The sequence below is a fragment of the Phoenix dactylifera genome, chromosome 14, assembly GCF_051530095.1.
Source record: "Phoenix dactylifera cultivar Ajwa chromosome 14, Ajwa_hap1_PhDact_Kaust_v1.1, whole genome shotgun sequence".
Classification (NCBI taxonomy): Eukaryota; Viridiplantae; Streptophyta; class Magnoliopsida; order Arecales; family Arecaceae; genus Phoenix; species Phoenix dactylifera.
The window spans coordinates 26,668,063-26,688,142 of record NC_143203.1 but is presented as its reverse complement, the minus strand read 5'-3'; the positions used below and the strand labels follow the sequence as shown (position 1 = coordinate 26,688,142).

At 41.0% G+C, this 20,080-nt stretch overlaps 1 protein-coding gene and 1 long non-coding RNA gene across 4 annotated transcripts; one reads left to right on the top strand and one right to left on the bottom strand.

Moving 5' to 3' along the window:
* The first annotated feature begins 12,719 nt into the window (after positions 1–12,719).
* Positions 12,720–16,093, top strand: LOC148700141 (uncharacterized). The gene is made up of 2 exons (XR_015973056.1): positions 12,720–14,585; positions 14,700–16,093. It is a non-coding gene; the product is annotated as an uncharacterized LOC148700141 (long non-coding RNA).
* LOC103696515 (protein SOSEKI 5-like) lies at positions 15,367–18,556 on the bottom strand. 3 transcript variants are annotated; one of them, XR_005514382.2, is made up of 4 exons: positions 18,343–18,556; positions 18,184–18,253; positions 16,486–17,941; positions 15,367–15,648 (listed from the first exon to the last, which is right to left on the bottom strand). XR_005514382.2 is itself a non-coding variant. In XM_008778176.5 (3 exons), the coding sequence occupies exons 1-3, from the start codon at positions 18,554–18,556 to the stop codon at positions 16,852–16,854; spliced, it is 1,374 nt and encodes a 457-aa protein (XP_008776398.3). In that variant the 3' UTR covers positions 16,345–16,851. The 3 variants fall into 3 exon arrangements, 1 of the variants encoding a protein (XP_008776398.3); XR_005514383.2 differs by having other exon boundaries at positions 16,549–17,941; XM_008778176.5 differs by lacking the exon at positions 15,367–15,648 and having other exon boundaries at positions 16,345–17,941.
* Between the last annotated feature and the right edge of the window lie 1,524 nt (positions 18,557–20,080).

The following is a 20,080-nucleotide window of genomic DNA, read 5'->3' as shown; positions in this document are numbered from 1 at the left end:
ATAACATCTAGGGGTGCATATTATATGGTAAGCTCCTCTCTAGGATTTTGCATGTGCCAAAGATAAAAACCATCAATCTGGAGGCATAACTCCGGTAAAAGAAATGCAGAACCTCCTTTTATTTTGTGTTATCATCACCTTGACAACCTTTTTCTTGCTATTTATGTTATCCGGATACTCTCTGCTCTTAAGTTTTAATAGCAGGAAATGGGAAGGGAAAAAGCTTCTTTAGTCATGGCCAAGGTAAGTGCATATTTTCCTACAAGAAGAATCATGAAGAAACTTAATCCCAAGATAGGCAACCACGAACAATGCTTCAGAATGAACTTCATGATACCGATTTACCAAAGAGTGTCTTGCATGATTCCTAAAGCTTTTGGTACACCTTTAAAAGCTATTAGGAATATGAAATCTTTATCTACACATTATGCTTAATTAGAGTTTAGTTTATTTTACCCAAGGTCTGCAATCTCAATACCAGATCCCGTACCGGTACCATGTTGGTATAGTGTTAGTATGCTTGGTATGGGGTCAGTTCGGTGTATCGACACTTCGAATGCCCCCACACCGAATACTGGTTTAATACTAGTATGGTATGATATACCCTGGTATGGGGAATCATGAACTGATAATGTGAATCTTGATTGCACCTAGTGATTGATGTTTGATATCTTTGGCTCTTCAATTGTTTTATTGTTTGTAGAGGTATTTGGAATTTATTACTTTGCTACATGCTAGTTTGTGGATCCACTTTGTACCTAGTGCTCCAGTTTACAATAGGATTCTTTGACTCATTACAAATTGGAGTCATCCAATTTACTAATTGTTGCTTCTTAATTTACCAAAACCTTCCTGATAACTTCAAACATGATCGTTTTAGGTCTCCCCCTTCTTTCTGACCTTTCAACAAACTTTCAGCTCTACTTTAGTCAGCCTTTCCATGTCAAGAAAAATTCTGTTCCTTGGACAACACAAATAAAAGTGGAGCACAATCGAAGAAGACTAGGTGCTTCCACTTAACACAAAATAAATAAATAAATAAACTGATAGAACTATTTTATGCAATGAATACTATAGGAGGAGCAAGTAAAGAGAAGAGACCCAGATTGGCTGTATCAGTACCGGAACTTGTACTGGTTGCCCAACGGAATAGTATGTTCTAGTACTGTGCAGTGTCGTTCTAGAGTTATCAACAGAAGAAGAGCTGGAGAGGGAGGGGGAGAGGGAGAAAGAGGGGGAGAGAGAGGAGGGGGGGGTGGAGGAATGGAGGGACGAAGGGAGGGGGGAGAGAGAGACCGAGATAGAGATGGTGGGAGGGCCGGAAGCCTTTGTCGAAAACAGAACCCCTATTTTATTTCGAAATAGGGGGCTCCTTTTTATTTTTTATTTTGCAAAATAAAAAAGGGGCCCCTGTTTCGAAATGAAATAGGGGTCCTTGTTTTTGAGGAGAGCTTCTGGCCCTCCCACCGTCTCTCTCGGCCTCTCTTTTCCCCCCTCCCTCTCCCTTTCCTTCCTCCCTTCCTTCCTCCCTCTCTCTCTTTCTCCTTCTCCCTTGCTTGATTTCTGAAACTGAAGGGTGCAACTGTGTCGGTCCACCCCTGATACGGTTCGGCATATGCCCCCAAACACTTCAGGGTGGTATGACAAAACATTGGAAGGGACAAAGTTATGCAGAAAGAGTTGGAAATAGGAAATGAGGTAGAGGAACCCAAGAAGATTGTGTGGAAGGAACTTTTTTTAAGGCTTAATTGGCTGACATGTAGTACTTGGTCAATATGAGTGGTACTAAAACAATAGATTAAGGCAAAGAGGTAGGCGTGGAATACAACTTGTCCAGTAAATATGCCCAAATAGCAAAAATGTGAAATACATCACCCGATTTTCATGAATAATGCCATTCTTAGAACTCATACATTTATGATCAAATATATAAATATTTTATATCATGACAAGACTTAAGTTTAACACTTTTCATACTAAACTTATTTCCTTTCAATATGGACATTGTTATTCATTTGTATTTAATAATCCATTCTTTTTAACTTAAACATTCATACATAGTTTCACATATTTATGCAATCAAATACTTGTCAACCACGGACTGAGAGCAATAACGGGTGTTTCACATCAAAAAAAGTCTACTTGACCACTATAGACACAACATGCTGTTTGGTATTCTATATAAGAGAACTTGCCTTTATGATCTGTTTCAGTGAACAGTTTCTAGAAAACCATTAAGTATATTATCTTGCATAGAAATGTGGTCTTTATAATTTATACCGACAAGTGCACAAATCATCATTCAATCTGCCCAACAATGTTGAGATCAGAAATTATTCTTTTACAATAATTATTAAAAAAAAGGAATCTTATTTTGCTTCGCAATGTATTGTTTTCCCGTACATACACATATTCCTTTCACAAAGCTGAAGGCCTGTGATCCTATAAATGACATGTGATATGAGACTCTGAGAATCAGGAGATCTACATGTTTTTTAATATTTATATATTACTGATATGGCCAGCCTGACATCATATCTTAAGTGTCCGGACATTTCCTAATAATTCTTCTACCGCCCAAGATTCTAAGCTAGATACCTATCTAGCATTTCATACCAAACGACCACATCCAATAATGCTAGATCAATGACTATAAGAACATTCTCAGTTAAGGACCTAAATTTCCTATTTTCAACAGGGATGGAACACCTCCACCCTATGATTCCAGCATATAAGTTACAGATTCTTCTAGAGAAGCAAAAAGATCAACAGGTGGCTGACTTTGCAAGGGATGGGTAGTCAGGAAAATGGTTATGGAACTTTAAGCAATAAACTAACGCTTAATCTTTGTAAACATATTGTTTTCTCAATCTTCTGAAAAAATAATATACTTGAGCTTAAACTTGATTGGAGGAAGAACTGGCCTTCTTTGCAAGGATGCTCTTTGCGTGGAAGACAAGGGAGACTGTAAATAACCTGCTCTTGAGTTGTGGCTTTGCCAGATCCATTACGTGACATGTTGGGCATTTGACAGGTGTGAGAGGTTATCCTTCTATTTGGAGCTTGGGTGGAGTCGAGAAAACAAGGATCAAAAAGCAGTGTCATCAAGCTTGGGTATGATTGTGACTGGAGCATTTGGCTGAAAAAAAGCTAGGGTCTTCAGTGGAGTGTCTGGACATTATTAAGAGTGAAGTAGTGGCAAGTACTGGATCAGAGAATTTAATCTCAAGAGATAGAAACAGACTGCACCTTTGTTTGAAAAGTTAAAGATTGTGTTGAGATAATTTGTCCTGTTTTTTGTGTTCTAGGCCCTAACATGGGGTTGATTTTGTATCTTTTGTTTTCATCTTCTTAACAAAAACCAGTTTGGCCTCTTAGCCTAACCTTTCTATCAAAAACGATGTACTTGAGCTTAAACTTGAAGAAAAGATGTAGAACATTGAGATATTAGATAAATCACCAATATGAGTACACAAACTAACTTTATATGGTCCATAGAATTCAAGCTATACATTTCATCTTGCAAACTACCCTTCTGATGCATAATGGATCACAAATCAAGCATTATTTTGAAGATGTCAAAGAACTAATTAAAAAATTTGATTTGTTGAAGCAACAAATTTGGGCGATAAAGTGGCAAAAAAAAGTGTTAGCCAACCAGCCTTTCCTCTTCTGCTAGATAAAATTCATAAAGATCGCTAGTAATAGAACTTTGATTACCAAATACAATGAAGTGGAAACTGTAACAGTGTTGAAAATAAAACAATAAAGCAAAACCACCAACAGAGCACTATGTGATATATTGGCTGGTATGCAGGCCTATACAATTTAAAAGACAATAAACAAAATGAATTGGGGTTTTCGTTCCTTTTTGATGCTAAATATGGTGAAGGAAAATACCTTTCTTCATGTTGAATCTCAGGAAAATTCATGGAAGCAAATAATAAATAACATCACCATCCAAATCAACAACAATAACAAGCTCTGTTCTCCAACATTGAGGTGGAAGAGAAGTGAATATCGTGAATTGTGGTCCCTTAAAGTTATTATTGAGTGTGTAAAGGAGCCTTGTCAAGTTGCAGGATCCTAGAGGTGGTCGCTATCACAATGTAAAGTTTTTGCTGAAGGCCCAAGAAAGTAATGGGGATCCACGTTACGGACCAAATTGATCTATTGGCTAGAGGTGGGATCAAAAATTTTTCTTTTTCAATAATTATAAAAAATATTCTCTTGCTTCCTCAGAGAACAAGCAAGATATAAGAAGAAGCAAAATGACTAAGGAACTTCATCCAAGAACATGATAGACATGTTAAATCAGGTGGAAGTTTCACAGTAACATCATACTAACACAAAGCGAGAGAACTGTAGGACCATACAAATTTCTAGTGAAGAGAACATAATCTTGATAGGCATAGGCAAAGATAGCATCAAAATGGTATGGGAAAAGAGATAGACTCAGCATAAAAGATCTCTCTACCCACGGATGGCATGTCAAAGGCAATGATACTGAAGAAGGTGCTGAGGCACAGATTTGCATGTAAATCTCTTCAACAATCATATATCAACACAAAGCAAGAGAACTGTGAGATCACACAAAAATTTCTAGTAAAAGAAACATATTTTTCATAGCCATAGTTGAATCAACATGAAATGGCACAAGAAAAGGACAAACTAAGTACAAAGGATCTTTCTGAACTGACGAATAGCATGGTAAAGGACTAAATATACATTCAACAACAAGCTTCAAATAGCAAAATATTTCATGGCCGAGTGTGCCACTAAAACAAAAATTTTGTTTTCTAATGCATATTCAACACAAGTTAGGCCACGGGCCAGGTTTACCTTAAAAAGTTGGAAGATTTAACCATTTATTTGGTTCCTTTACTTTCTAGGGCTAAGAAGCTTAATTTAAGCGAAAATCACCTAAAACAAAAGGAACCTACATTTCATTTTTCTGAATTAATTTAGGCAATTCCTCGAAACATTGATTCTAGTTGTTAGTGCATGGTGGTATCTTTCAGAATTGGTAATTATATAGTAGTAAATCTTGAAGTAACTTATCTAGAATATAGCAATTTTCTAAATCAATATTTTGCAAATCATTCCATCACAAGTCTTCTTGTTCTTCAATTTCTTCTTATTATCAACATCTTTTCTATTATACTTGAAAGGTCATCATGCTTACACAAGATCATTCTCGTATCTTTAGCTTTGTTTCAAATATTTTAAACCTTTAAGATTTTGAGATTCCCTCCACATTTTGAAATTAGCATTCATTTCCAGGGTGTTAAAGTAATTTTGAAGCCTCATATTTGACACATGAATAAATCAGCTGTCGTTTAACGAGATATGTCAATAAGAAAGAAGACTCTCTCTTCATTCTTCAACAAACCCCCCCCCCCAAAAAAAAAGCAAGCTTTATTCGCGATCAAGATTTAGCATAACCTAAAGAGGCTTTTAGTATTAAGAAGACATTGCATCAAAATTAGAGAGGAACAAGAAGAAAGAAGTTTAATTTGGCTTGTTATACTCCTGCAGGTATCTGGTGGAGCAAAGAGCATTTGAACAAAGTCAATTTGTTCATTTCAACTATCATTTGACCTAACCTGAAACAGTGGCTTATGCCAATAGGAACAAACAAATTGAATGTGATAACATCATTTATCACTTGAACTCCTTGTACAGTCATTTGCTGTGGTTGGGCCCATTGTCTTCAAGATTCTGTCATGTCGAAGAGTTCGAGCATCATGAGCAAAAGTAACTTCAAACAATTTCCACAGAGGTCATGGATTCCACATGAAGAATGATGGGCATCAAGATCCAAACACTACCCTATCAAGCTACCATGTCGCTAACAACGGAAGAACTTCATAAGGGAAATTTTGTAATATTTGTCATTCAAACAATTAAACGTGCACCTCTAAGATCTGACAAGATGAAACCGAGAAGTGTTTAAACGGTAGCGCATAACATCCTCGAGCAAATCCGAGTAACAAGCATCTGCATTATCTGACAAATGCAACATTACAGTAGGAGATCCGTGCCTGAAAAATACCTCCCCCTGCGTGACCTCATCATATATGACTTCAAATCACATTCGATCAAAGAAGTGCACCTAAACGTGTCAACCCATCTATGAAAACCTAATAAACATCGTGGATGCAAACATATTGCAATCCAAGAAGATCACTCCTTGCTATCCAACTTCGTGATGGAAATCCATCACCCTAAATGTCAACAAAAGCAAAGATTTATGATACGGTGATCATATAACATTTGCACAAAACACAATCAACAAAGAATAAATCTCTAATCCAGACCCATTTGCATTACCGAAAGCACTTTACATTACCCAATCTAACAGACCAAGATATATGAAATCGATAAACTGCAATTTCCGCGGCGCTAATTGCAAGAACTAAAGGTAGACAAAACAGTGGCACAGCAAAATAAGATAAGCATCACAAGAAAGAGCGAACGAGAACAAGAAAGAAGAGAGAAATATACCTGTAATCCTTCTCGAGAAGTCATCCCACCAATCCCCAGTTCCCTGTCCCGACGCCGTCAACGCAGCCGCGGCGCACCTCTCCGCCTTCTTCTCGGCCCTCTTCCTCTTCCTGAATCCTCTAACCGGCCCCATGATCACACCTCCACCACCACCACCCACCCTCCCACCCGACCGATCTAAAAAAGCTCGAAGAAACGACCGACCGTCAGCCCAGAAAAGAACAAAGAACAGAAAAGGAATGGAGACAGGAGGAGAGAAAGACAAGGCCCAAAACTCCCTGCCCAAATTCCTTACGACACAAGGAGAATAGCATAGAGAGGGAGAGAGGGAAAAGGAGGTCGTTGGGAGAGGATGTGGGTCGTGGTAAACTAAGAACTGGTTATAGAGAAAGAGAGCGAGAGGGAGAGGGAGAAAGGAGGGATGGTTAGCAGGAGAGGGAATGTTGTAGTTGTGGAGTGGGGTGGTGTCGTTGGTGTTTTATTGGCATGCAGAGTGGCTTCATGGATGGGCTTGGATTTGAAATGGGTTTGAGAGCAGCAGATGAGTATCTAATGAGGACATGCGGGTGGGAACTGGGAACTCGTCATGGGGGCATTGCGCTAAATGGAGAGATAGGGAGAGCGTCAGAAAAAAGAATAGGCAAAGAAGCTAATTACAAGAGGGAGTCTCTACTTCGTAGCCTTTGGGTTTGGGGAGCTTGGATTTGGAGTTCTTGAGCGCCTAAAAGGCTATAATTGCTTGGTATAAAGCATATGGCCAAACCATTCCATGCCCTGTTAAAAAGATAAAAGGTATCCTGTCTGCTAAAGCCTAAAAGAAACCAAACTCTGCAACTCAACAGACCATAAGATAGTGATAAGATCAATTGCACTCCGGCATAGGCACAGAAATGAGTCCTGATACAATGGCGTAACAAGATCTGGTAATATTCATGTCATCCATGGAATGGGCTTAGTCCCTTGATGCTCTTTGGGAATGGATTTGGGAATGGGTCAATCCTAGACCATCACGTCTCGAGATATATCCATTGGAAGAAAGTAATTGGATGACGACAATGCCCTCATCTCAAATTCTAGTTGGAATACGCTCCTTTCTTAATTCCACGGTTTTGTAATTGGTCAGGTTAAGGTGGCCTTGTGTGTCAAAAAAGAGGATCGTAAGGAACTTTCGGTAGCATTGGATGGTGAGTCTATTTGGGCAATCAAGAGTCGGCTTCCAAAATGTTTTTTTAGGGCAACGTTCCTTAGGGTCGCCTCTATTTCAGTGGAAGGGTATTTTGGTAAAAAAGAAAAGTTCCCATTAGGACATACATGCCACATGCGCAGCATCAGGCCGTCTCAGCATCTTTGGTAGTGACGGCTCGTGCGGGGAAGAGATTTCATGTGGGATGGGAATGAGTGTTTAGTCCAGAACACCGAATACTAAATCAGCGAACGGATGCTAAATACGTGTAATTTTTCGCAGAGGGGCGACCGCTACCGTGATGCAAGTGGCAGGTGTGAGTTCGCTGGATTTTAATGGACGTGTTTTGGGCTCATCACTAATGGGATTTTGGGGCATTTTATGTTGATGTATGAAGTACTGTACGCTTCGATGATAGTAATGAGATGATGGTTGTGTTCAGATGTTACATATTTTTTATACCATGCAGTACAAGAGGAGCGAAGTAAATGGTTTAATTTGCTCTTAAAACCGAGGTCATGGCCATATAAAATAAATACATAATGGCGATGACAGCCTCTTCATCTCCCTCAAAGCAAGAAGCTGCTCGAGAGAATTTATGGGCAAATTGAAGCTATGCAAAGGCATTAAGTTGGTCTGAAAATCCCATGCTATGCGATAATTTGGAAGAAAATATTCCTCATCCTTCTCCTGGTCTGGACAAAGATCACAATGGTTGATCGTGCAATCCATAAGATCTTTCGATTTTTTTTTTATGAAGAGAGAGATAAAGCCACCCGTCCTTTATTAGAAAATGATAGCGTACGCAAGCTATGAGATCTCTGTTAATGAGAGTTTTCCTACATGGCAATCTTGTCCGCAAGATTATCCACCTAAAGAATTTAACCCGAGGAGAACCTCGAGTCTTTGCATGCCCAAGTCTTCCAGATGCTTAAAATGCTTAGCTAAGTAGATCTATAGCCAATTACATTCGAAAATATCGCTATAACTTTTCAGCCATGAAAAAGACCCAAAATGATGCATCATTCTGGTTCCAGGAGATGGCCACTTACATAAAGATCCAGAAACTAGTAGGTTGAAGTTATGATCAAACACCTCTTAGTTACTGAGTCAACCTTGTTTCACTCACTGTCCATGATTAAGGTTGATGTGTAAAACTACTAGTTTGGACCAAGTTAAACTGCAGAATTCAGAATTCAGAATTTAGGCTAGAGTTGGATCTAAACTGCAGCTTGACTAGGTAATGTGTAAGTTTGATCTGGCTCATTCCATCCAGGATCTGAGATGCGATTTCGGAGGATTGAATTGAGCCCAAAGTTGAGTAGTGCAACTTTAACCGGTGAAAAAAAGTCTAGGTTCTGGTGGGTTCAGGCCAGTCATGTTCCAGTAGGGTTTGCGTAAATCGATGAGTAGTGGTAATGATTTCGGTTCGCATCCTATCCTCAACTAATTTGGGATGAGCTTCTTCCTACTGTAGTTCTCGTCAAAAAGGAAAATAAAACTAAAAAACAGATATAAATCACAAAGAATACGCATAGTTGTTATAAAATTATACTCAATAATTTCAACCCCATGCACTTAGATTAGATGAATTCGATGCTTCGTAACCTATTTTTTATATTGAATTATCAATGGGGATGACCTAATTATTCTTAAAAAAGATAAATAAATTAACTAGTGCTATTTGAATTTCTTTATCTTATTCCTTTACAAAATTATTGCTTAGACAATAACTTGTTGTTGCTGTTGGACTGGAAGGAAAACAAGTCATACCCAGGGCTTTTATATTTATAGGATAGCATGCGATATCGGGTCAAAGTTGGTCAGCTTCAGGTTGAGCCGTGATGCCTTTGCTCTCAACTTAAACCCAGTCTTACTTGTATTCAATTGATGTTTGCTAAGCGTAGGCCCAACCTAACTTTTGTTATGGGCTGGGTTGGGTTGGGTTTGGTTATACCTGTTAGAGAGTTACTACAGTGCTGCTAGCTTCGGACTTTCCCTGTCTGTCCACAAGTTGTAGCCTGGAAAAGCCTCTCAATTCATAAGGGTTGGACACAAAACTCCCACTCCTCCAATGCCTTTACACCTCATTTGAGCTTTTCCTCCTTGCCTTTTGGCGTCAGGGTTTCTATGTAAAGATTTGTTAGGGTCTCCTGCTGTGCCCTAGAGCTCGACAGATATGGCAGTGTTCTTCGGTTCCCTTGATTGATGCGGTAGTCTCGACGCAGGATCTGCTGCGGATGCTGAGAGATTCCATGTGTAGGCCCAGATTGGCAGCGGAGGGGATACTGAGGGCGTACCTGTCTTATCACATTTGGTTGGATAGGAACGCAGGCATATTTGAGGGGAGGCGGGTGCTTCCGAGGATGGTGGTGGACAGAGCGGCACGACATGCGAGGAAGGTTATGGTGGCTGCCACTGAGTTTTCTTCTGGGATGGCCAGGGACACCTGGGGTACTTCTCACGCTGTTTCAGCGCCCCATTTTGTTACTGTCTCTTGGGTACCCCCACCCCTTGGCTATCTCAAAGTAAACTTCGATGGCAGTAGGTCACTAGACGGTTTGACTGGAGGGGTCGGCTTTGTGATTAGGGATCACGGTGGTAGGTTGGTGGCTGCTGGTGGGCGTCGGACACCTGGGATTACAGTTGTTGGTGCGGAGCTACGGGCTGCTTGGGAGGGCTTATCCTATGCCAGGCAGGTCCTTGGCGCCGAGCGAGTGTTCCTCGAGGGAGACTCTGCGGTGGTGATCGATTGGATCCGGGGGATGGACAGGTACGGTGATGGTCACCCCCTCATTCGGGAGACTCGGAGGATGGCTCAGATGATGGTCGGTTTCCAGATTGGTCATGTATTTAGAGAGGCGAACAGGGCCGCAGACTGGGTCGCCTCTTTTGTGGCCCGGCATTCCGGGGATGTTTTGTGGACGTCTACTATAAACGCTCCTTCTCCTCTGTTGTCTTTTATTTCTACGGACATGGCGGGCTGTACTCATGTTAGATCTATTTGAATGAGTAGCCCTTTTTTACCAAAAAAAAAAAAAAAAAAAAAAATTTGTCAGTGGTCATACGTACCTACGCAACATGGTTTTTTTTTCTTGGCAGGACAACCTGCTCAACTAACATCGTTCCCGTTGGTTGAATTCAGCTGCAAGAACGCACAATCCTCTCTATTTTCCGTGAAATTATCGGTTGGACAAAATCCACCAACTCATGGACCAGTCCAACCACATAGGGACACGCACAACCATGTTTGTATTGCTCCTTATTCATGATATACCGCCGAAGTAGTGGCACTGCAGGAACATTTGGTATTATCATTGTTTTTTTAATATATTTATCGGCGCGAAAAGGCTCCGCGAGTTAAATTTCCGACGCTTTCTAACATTTTCTAAAGCATCGCAAAAGCGTCAATAATACCGTCGTAGAAAAATAATTTTACAATTTTTTTTAATTTGTGTCATGAGTTATAACAAACGGCGTTCATAAGTGTCACCAATTGCCGACGCATTTAAATAGCATCGGCGCTAAAGTGTCTTATATTAGCGACGTTTATTTGCATCACTAATTATCGACGTAAATTAACATCTCTAAGGTATATTTTAACGACACATTTTAGCATCGTAAGTGTATATTATTTTTTTTAAAAAATAAAATTTTGTATACAAATATATACGCCAAATACCTATAACAACAAAAGCCAAACGGAAGTCATATACACCAAACACATAGCAGAAATCATATAATAACACATGTAATACATATAGAAATAGCAAATATTTATATTATCAAATACGATTACATTTACACTTTTAAACATAGTTGAAAGTTAATATACTTCAGAAAATATAAAAATATATATATATATAAAACTTCTAAAAAAATAGTATTATCATATTTACGACCACTGGAAGTATCACGCACAACCACGTTTGTATTGCTCTCGTTAGTGATATACGGCTGAAATGGGGACCTGGTCCAACCAAAAAGAACTCCAATTTTTCCATCTCTTGCTCTTTTATTTCCTCCTCGGCATCTTGGCAACTCCTATCGATTCTAGTGGACTACCTTCTGCTGCGTTAGCCGCCGCCAGCTTCACAGCCTTCACTCACAAGGAGGCGACCACGATGGGTCCAGTCCAACCGCGTTTAACTAAGCGGCACACGACACTAGAATCCTAGTACCGCCACTGTACGTAGTCTATGCCGCGTTGTCTTCGGTGCGAAGCAATTCCCGTTCGATTCCTTAACACGACAGACCTCGATCGGTCTAGATTCAGCGAGGCAACGGAAGTTTCCACCACTTCGCATTCCAACTCATCAAACTTATCCACACGGGAACGTGTGGGTCCCACCAATATAAATGTATACGTGACAAACTCTGCTTACGAAACAGCCCCACTTGTTTTTCAACTTTCCAAGATGCAATTGGAACATAATGCGAACGCGACATGGCTTACGTCGGTTAAAGCCAGCCTATATATATCTGGAGTTCCAGACCTCTCAATACATACAGCTTTGCAGCATTGCTATTTGGATATAGCTTGCAGTCCAAGGCTTAGAGCTTAATATGAAGCGTTTGAGAGCAGAAGAGGAGGGAGAGATGGAGACCATGAAGACGGCCAGCCTCTTGTTATCACTCTCTCGTGGAGGTACGCCTGAGAAGATCTACAGGAGGACAAAGACAGAGGATGGTATGTTCGAGTGCAAGACATGCAGTCGCCGGTTTCCGACGTACCAAGCGCTCGGAGGACATCGGACCGGCCACAAGCGACCAAGACTCCAAGGCCTTGGGCTTGATCTGATGCAGGGCTCGAGGTTGAAGCCAACATCCCATGAGTGCTCCATCTGTGGCCAGAGCTTCTCCATGGGCCAGGCTCTGGGCGGTCATATGCGGCGACATAAGCCCTCGAGTGAGTCTTTTCCGGAGACGAAAGCTGGATTGGAGAAATCCATGCTGGAGTTCAACGCGATTCCTTTAGAGAACGGTTGCTCAAGAGAGAGATCTCGTGGCGTCTTGCTTGAGTTATTCGTGTAGTCCATGTGTATATATTGTGTCTGGTTCTCTCTTCTGGAACTTCCTTATTATAAGTTAGCTGATTTGGCCTGTCATTAGTTAAATTTTTTGATTCTTTGTTTTTTCTCTTCCTCCTCGTAGCTTCATTCATCTTGTCAAATCTTCTCTTGGCATTTTCTAATTCTACAGATATTTTAATCTACAAAATTCATGATTAGTCATGAACCGTTTAATCATGATTAAACGTTCCATGAACCGTTTGCACGGTTCCCGTGCATAGCTGGCCACACTTGTACGTGTAATTTTATATGCGCTTCTGTTTTTATTAATTTTTGGCCTTGTTGGTTTGCCTTTGAAGATTTATCAGAGTCTCCTCTCTTTCCCAAAACTTTGTGGTCCAGAATTTAATACCGGCGATTCGGAAAAAGACGAACAATTTTTAAAGCATTAGCAATATCAGGGTAGAAAGTACAAACCACTCCTGAAATTTCTACTGAAGTAAACTCAAATCTTTTTCAGATGACCTGTACAATAGGTCTGTTAAAATTTGGCAAAATTCAGCATCTGGATGAAAATTTCACCAGAAGGTAACGAATGAAACAAGGTTATCAATCTACTTTACCCACATCAAAATTCCAGTGCAAGTTATATATATATTCTATCAAGGAAAGATGCTGTGAGTGGAGGTACAGACTTGATTTTGGAAGCAAACGAGGTACCCGATCGATAATTATAGCAAGCATGGGACAGATTATCCGTGTTAGAACTTTTGGATTGAGAGATGATGACATAAACATAGGATGCGTCAAAAGGATAGCCAGTGCTTGGTTAGAGGTTGAGGAATTAAAAGCGACTTCACAAACCTACAAGCATGGGCCCCTTACGTGCGCTTGCTCGTAGTCAGTGCTCATTTCAAGATAGATATTGAGAAACCTTCGATCTTTCATTTTGCCGACATGATCAGGTCGGCCAGTGGAAGTTCACCATGTAGCCTTAAAGGCATCACAAATTAAGCTAGTTAAATTCTCTTTAACGAACGATGGTCACAGATTGGGTCACGATCATGTGCGGTTAAGCCGACATGTGTTGATACTCGGATGGTTGCTGAGTAGTTGAGCCATACGTCTGGCTTACTCAATAACAGGGACCAATCCTTGCCCTTTATAAATAGCATTCGGGGGACCTCTAGGTACGTACGTTTTATCTTTATGCTTGTCTCAGTTACAATTACTCTTTCAAGTTGTTACCTTTAGAATTTCTATCCGACTTAAATATCGGAAGTTTTTCCCCACACAAATTCCAGCAATTGATTTTTTTTTTTGTTTTCAGTTTGAGCGAGCACCAAGCAAGCTTCTTCATGCAACCACAGCCCCAGCCACTACCATCGCCAGCCAACTTCTTCAGCTCGGAGCTTGTCCAACCTCGATCTCTAAGCTCGGAGCTCCGATTTTGAAGGCAATACCTACCTAGTATACATCTTTGAGGTGGTTTGGATAACATTTGCAGACAACAAAAATTTAGTTCTTCCCTGCAATATCCACCAATTCCTGACCTTAGAACCTTAGAACTGGTGCAAGTCAGCCAACTTAGTTCTCTTACGAGTTACGTGTGACGGTGCAAATCAACCAACCGGAATTCGTACCCTCCTCGCCGAAGGAACCAAATTGAGGAAGTTCGGTTGCGTAGGTGAGGAGTGATCCGAGCAATGCAGGCTGTCATGACAACCCAATTTGCATTACTTTTTGCGCCACCCACGTGATTCCTCTGAAAAGATCCAACAGAATATGGTAGACCGTGCTACGATATGGTCCATCCAAGCCACCACTCTATAAGCTATGAGCTCGATTATGGCCAAAGCCAAGGTGCAATAAACGAAACCAGAGTAAGCGAGTTGGTGTTTTTAAGTTTTATTTTATTTTATTTTATTTTATGTTATGTTAAAGGTACTTCATACATTATTTGCATGAATATATACCTAATAAAATTAAAAACACAGAATATCGTGGAGCTTCCGAGACAGCTCTCCATCTCCAGCTCACAAAGTGCTACCAACATGGTTAGCCATATAGGCTGTCACCCAATCCGCAATCCTGTAAGCTTCTCTAAATACATACTTAGCTTGAACGACTTCTCCATCCCTCATCATTGTCATGATATCTCGAAATAAGGGGTGGACGCAGTTGGCAAACACCAAATCTTTCTGGATCCAACTGATGACTGTGGCCGAGTCATCCTTCAGGATGATTGAACTAGCTAGAAGCACATGCCGGGCATGTCGAAGACCCGCCCAGGCAGTCCTCAACTCCGGACCAGAGATCATGATGTTGAATAACTGACTACCGCCTGCTGCCACAATCCTTAAGTCCGAGTCTCTAATAACGAAATCTACACCTTCACTCGTGCCTCCATGCAAAATAGATCCATCAAAGTTGATCTTAAGAAAACTGGAGGGTGGAGGCTCCCAGATGAAAAATACCTTACAGGGTGCTGTCTGGGTAGAGTAGAAACTTCAGATATTCCGAGCTGTCAAAAGCCCTTCTGATTTAGACCAACTCGGCGGAACCACAGGAATGGCTTGAAGGAAGGCAGATTTCAAAAAAATTTGAATGCATCCCTGAAATCCTTTACAGACACATATATCCACGTCATAGGGAAGGGACACAGGAACTAATTAAAGAATACCATTTGGAAAACAAGGGAAACATAAACCTGTTTCATACGCATACAGGGCAGAATAAATCATTGCTGTCCTCTCTACAAGGGGATATGCTGTTTCTTTCTCTCTCACACAATATCTCTCTATTTATAGTTCTAGGGTGGTTAACTATCGATCCTTACGCTCCTCCATGTACCGCGTGGGATGGGCGAGTTACCTCCTTTCCTTGTCTTGGATTTTCTGGTCTAGAATGGCCGTCCTCAATTTCCTGGGTTCCATTCTTAATCTCCTGTTCACAAAATTTCGGGAAGAAACTACGATTTCATCAATAAATGAAATTCAGCAGAACAAAAATCAACAACTAATAAAAAAATATGTGTAATTTGTGTATATGTGGTATTTGGTGTTTTAAAAAGTGGTTGCAATGTGGATGGTATACAGTAAATATACAGTATGCTGACCATATATGGAAGCATATACAGTTACTATTTTTTTGACTATTTAAAGATATATATAGAATACTAAATGTAATTATTATTATTATATATTATATATAATAATTATTATAAAAATAATGATGACAGATTGACAGTAATATGTTTTAGATGGATAATCACAAGGTTGATGACAATGACAACTAATGATTAGTATTTGTTGCTTCGTGCCTAATACCTAATAATAGCGATGATAATATGATCAATATTTTAACATTATGAATATCCATAATATCTCTATCTTATATCCAAATCAAACCTAAATATCAGCTTACTGCTTCACCTGCATGGGCCTATATGAGCCTAGGGCTGCATATGTGGCTCAAGAATCCACATAACGATAAGAAGATTGTCATTTTTCGCCTATATATGCTATGGCTGTATATAATAATTGTACATAGACAATAGACTATAGAGTGTAGTCAAGGGGCCACGTACGGATATACAAACACATATGCAGCAATATACATTGCATTTTAAAACACTAGCAGTATTAAAATTTTTCATCTTTTAAATTATCAATAAACATATCAATATAAGCATAGGAGCATATTTGTTCACTCACAAATGTATCTACCACAAAAAACAATGATATTTATATCAACCAGAATGTCCAAGAGGCTAACTCTTACCATGTTGAGGCACCGGGGCATTGCAAATAAATTTAGGAGCAAATCTCACGGCTTTCAGCTCACCTTGTTTTTAATTTTATGACTCCATCAACTTGTCTATTTTATGACCAGCCCCGCTTATTCCTTCTGTGATTCATGCAAAAAATGTCTTTCCGCTGTGTCCTCTCGTAGGAAGATCGAATTTTTTTTGGGTCTTCAAAATGAGAGCTAGAGATATCTTATTCTCTGGTCTCATGGTAGAAACATTCACTTCACCATAGCAGCATTGCAGGAAGACGACCACTTCAAGGTGGGGAATGGCTGGGGAATTCTCCCTCACCATCACTCCCCAGCTAGCTTCCTGGTTTCAATCAAACTCCCAATAAACTACTCCATATCCTCCAATCCAGTTGCCCAAATACTAGGAGGCATTCCCCGTGAAGCCTCCTCAATCTCCTTCGTCCCCTGTTCGGTCTTCGCCCGCGGCAGTCTTCCCCTGTACTGCGACACCAGCGAGATCCCCGGGTCCTTCACTGAGATCGAGCCGCACGCGATCAGATGCGTCAGGACTCCCGACGCCGACGCCCTCGCCCTGCCGTTCGAGCAGGCGCCTACCGTTCGATGGCGATACTCCGGGCGTATCGCCACGATCCGGCCGTCGGCTTTGATCAGCGCTTCCAGCGTCTCAGGGCTGGAGGGGGACGTCGGAGGAGAGATCTCGTCCGTGACGATATCCGTCGCTTCGACATTCGGAATCGTCTCTCGTCTTTCCTCTCCGACGGGAGCTCGCCGCCTGTGTCGCGGGTCATCGGTCTGGGTCGAGGCGTCGGAGAATTTGACGGCGGGATCCGGCGCCGGTTCGCTCTTGCAGGCCGTGAACTCTTTTTGATCGCGAGAATTACAAGACGTCTTCTTTCTTCTTGAAACGGGGAAATTGCAATCGCCTCGGACGCAATTGGGGATTTCGCGATACTCCGGGCGTATCGCCACGATCCGGCCTTCGGCTTTGATCAGCGCTTCCAGCGTCTCAGGGCTGGAGGGGGACGTCAGAGGCGAGATCTCGCCCGTGACGATATCCGTCGCTTCGACATTCGGAATCGTCTCTCGTCTTTCCTCTCCGACGGGAGCTCGCCGCCTGTGTCGCGGGTCGTCGGTCTGGGTCGAGGCGTCGGAGAATTTGACGGTGGGATCCGGCGCCGCTTCGCTCTTGCAGGCCGTGAACTCTTTTTGATCGCGAGAATTACAAGACGTCTTCTTTCTTCTTGAAACGGGGAAGTTGGAATCGCCTTGGACGGAATTGGGGATTTCGGGAGGCTTCTCGGAGTTGGAAGAAGAGGCAGCGAGGAATTCCTGAGAGTTAGAAGGGTTGCCGAGGTGGGGGAGCTCCGATCCTTTGAGAATGTACTCTTGGCCGTGAACCGGGTAGATGAAGTCGTCTTCGGAGAGATCGTGCCACACAAATCCGTTCTTATAGCTCCTGAAGCGAAATTCGGCAAAAAGGTAAGAACTTTTAAGGTTGCTTGGATTCGAATCAGCATAAAAACTGGCAAAAATTTCGTACTTCATAGTTGGTTGGATTCAAATACAAACTAAAACGGGAAAAGTTGAGTTCTTTAGGGCTTTTCGGACTCGAATCAGCATCGAATGGCAAAAGGGTGTCTTTGGCGTTTCTTAAATTCTACAATGAAAGAAGAAGCAGAGACGTAATATGGAGTTCACCGTTTGGAAGACCACGAGTACATGGCAGCCATCCCTCTTCCTCTGAGAATATCGAGACGATTGATGACATCTAGAATTGGAACAACAAATAGAAATGAGATGGCCATTGGAAAGAACAAAAGGAAAAGGGGCCTTTTTTCCCGTTTTCTGATCTCATACCTCTGAGATAGAGCCCCTCGGTGCACGAGAGCGGGACTTCCATGAAGTGAGGGGGCTCCAAATGGCCGTCTCTGGCGAGGTAGTAGACCACCGAGACTTTCCTGCCGGACGTCTTCGGCTTCGGCTCCGCCCAGACCTTCGTCCTCTCCGGATTCGTCTCTCGCTTCTTCCACTGCTCCGAAAGCTCGCCTCTTCCACTCGAAGAGACCGCCATCGCCTTCGAAAATTAACGGCTTAAACAGAGGATTATAGAAGAGGAAACAGGGGAGAGTAAAGGTTTAAGGTCAAACAGAGGATTAGAGAAGAGTAGATGGTGGTGAGTAGAGAAGAGGGAAGCGGAGAGCTTGAGAGGAGCGTGGATCTGCTGGGATTCCAACAGGGATTCTGCCGACAGCAGGAAACCAGCAAAACGAGCCCATGGGATCACAGTAACAAGTTAGTTAATCTAAAATATATTCTAGAACCTAAGTTCACATCCTATCCAAGTTCTGGAGTCAATTTTACACTATTTATGATGTTAAAATTATCGCTTATCCCAAAAATTTAGATATAAATTTATTTATATATTTTATATTTTTTCATACATGAACCGGTAAAAATTGAATAAGCAACAGATATATTTGATTTTAATTTTCTTGCAACTGTCCATTCAATCGTCGAGATTGATCAATGCATCAAGGCATGATCATAGATGAGTGACAGAACAATAAAGAACAGTCAAAAATTTTTATAGCTAAGGGCAACGTTTTTTGTAATCCATTTATTTTAAAATTTATTTTTCTTATTTTATAATAAGAAACAATAAAAAAATAAGCATGTTATTTGGTAATATCACACTACACATGGAGTCTAAGGGGGAAGATTAAAAAAAACAATCTTGAGCTGGCATGAAGATTGGGATTTTAAGATAAATGTTAGTAATTAGGTGGGGTCCCCCGTTATCTTATTCAAGTCTCTATTAAAAATTTAAAACAAAATATATCCTCGTTTGTTTTGGGGGGGACCTTTTGGCGTTACTGTTAGATTCTTGGGGGCCTTGAGGGGAAGAGGCCTTGAGGACAGCTGGTCAACCAAACGGTCGGCAGCCCAAAATATGAGCATGTCGCAGAACCCGTGAGTTGGACAGCCCAAAAGTGCATCATTATAGTGTAAGCAGCTGTCGTCATTTACGCAGTCACTCCAAACTTCCCACACTTGAGAATAAAATATTATCTATATTAACAATTGCTATAATGAAAATTAATGATTAGAGTTTTTAAAATACAGTTGTATTCAGATACCTGTTTATATATCAGAAGGCTTTGAGTATTTGCACTATATAGCAGCTATTGTAATGAAATGATTTGATTGCATAATTGTCTGCTACTCAAATATCTGTAGTTAAATATAAATATATCACTAGCTCGAAGCACAAGCATTGCTTATGAGGAACATAAGGTGGCTGCATTTTAACTAGAGTTTTCCATTTCCATTTCTCAAAGACTGGGCAATGCGTTGTTACCGGAAGATTTATATAGTCTTTTGTTTTATGATTTTATTGGCCGCATTCATACTCGTCGAGTGTAAGTTGCCGTTGTACCAAAAAAAAAACAAAGAAAGAGAGAGTATATAAATGCAGTTTAACATCTATGTTGGCTTTATAAACATTGAAACAGTTTCCCATTACATGAGTATAGATGTAGCAGAAGGCAGCTCCGAAACAATGAAAGTGATAACAGCAAGAGTGACGTTACAAATT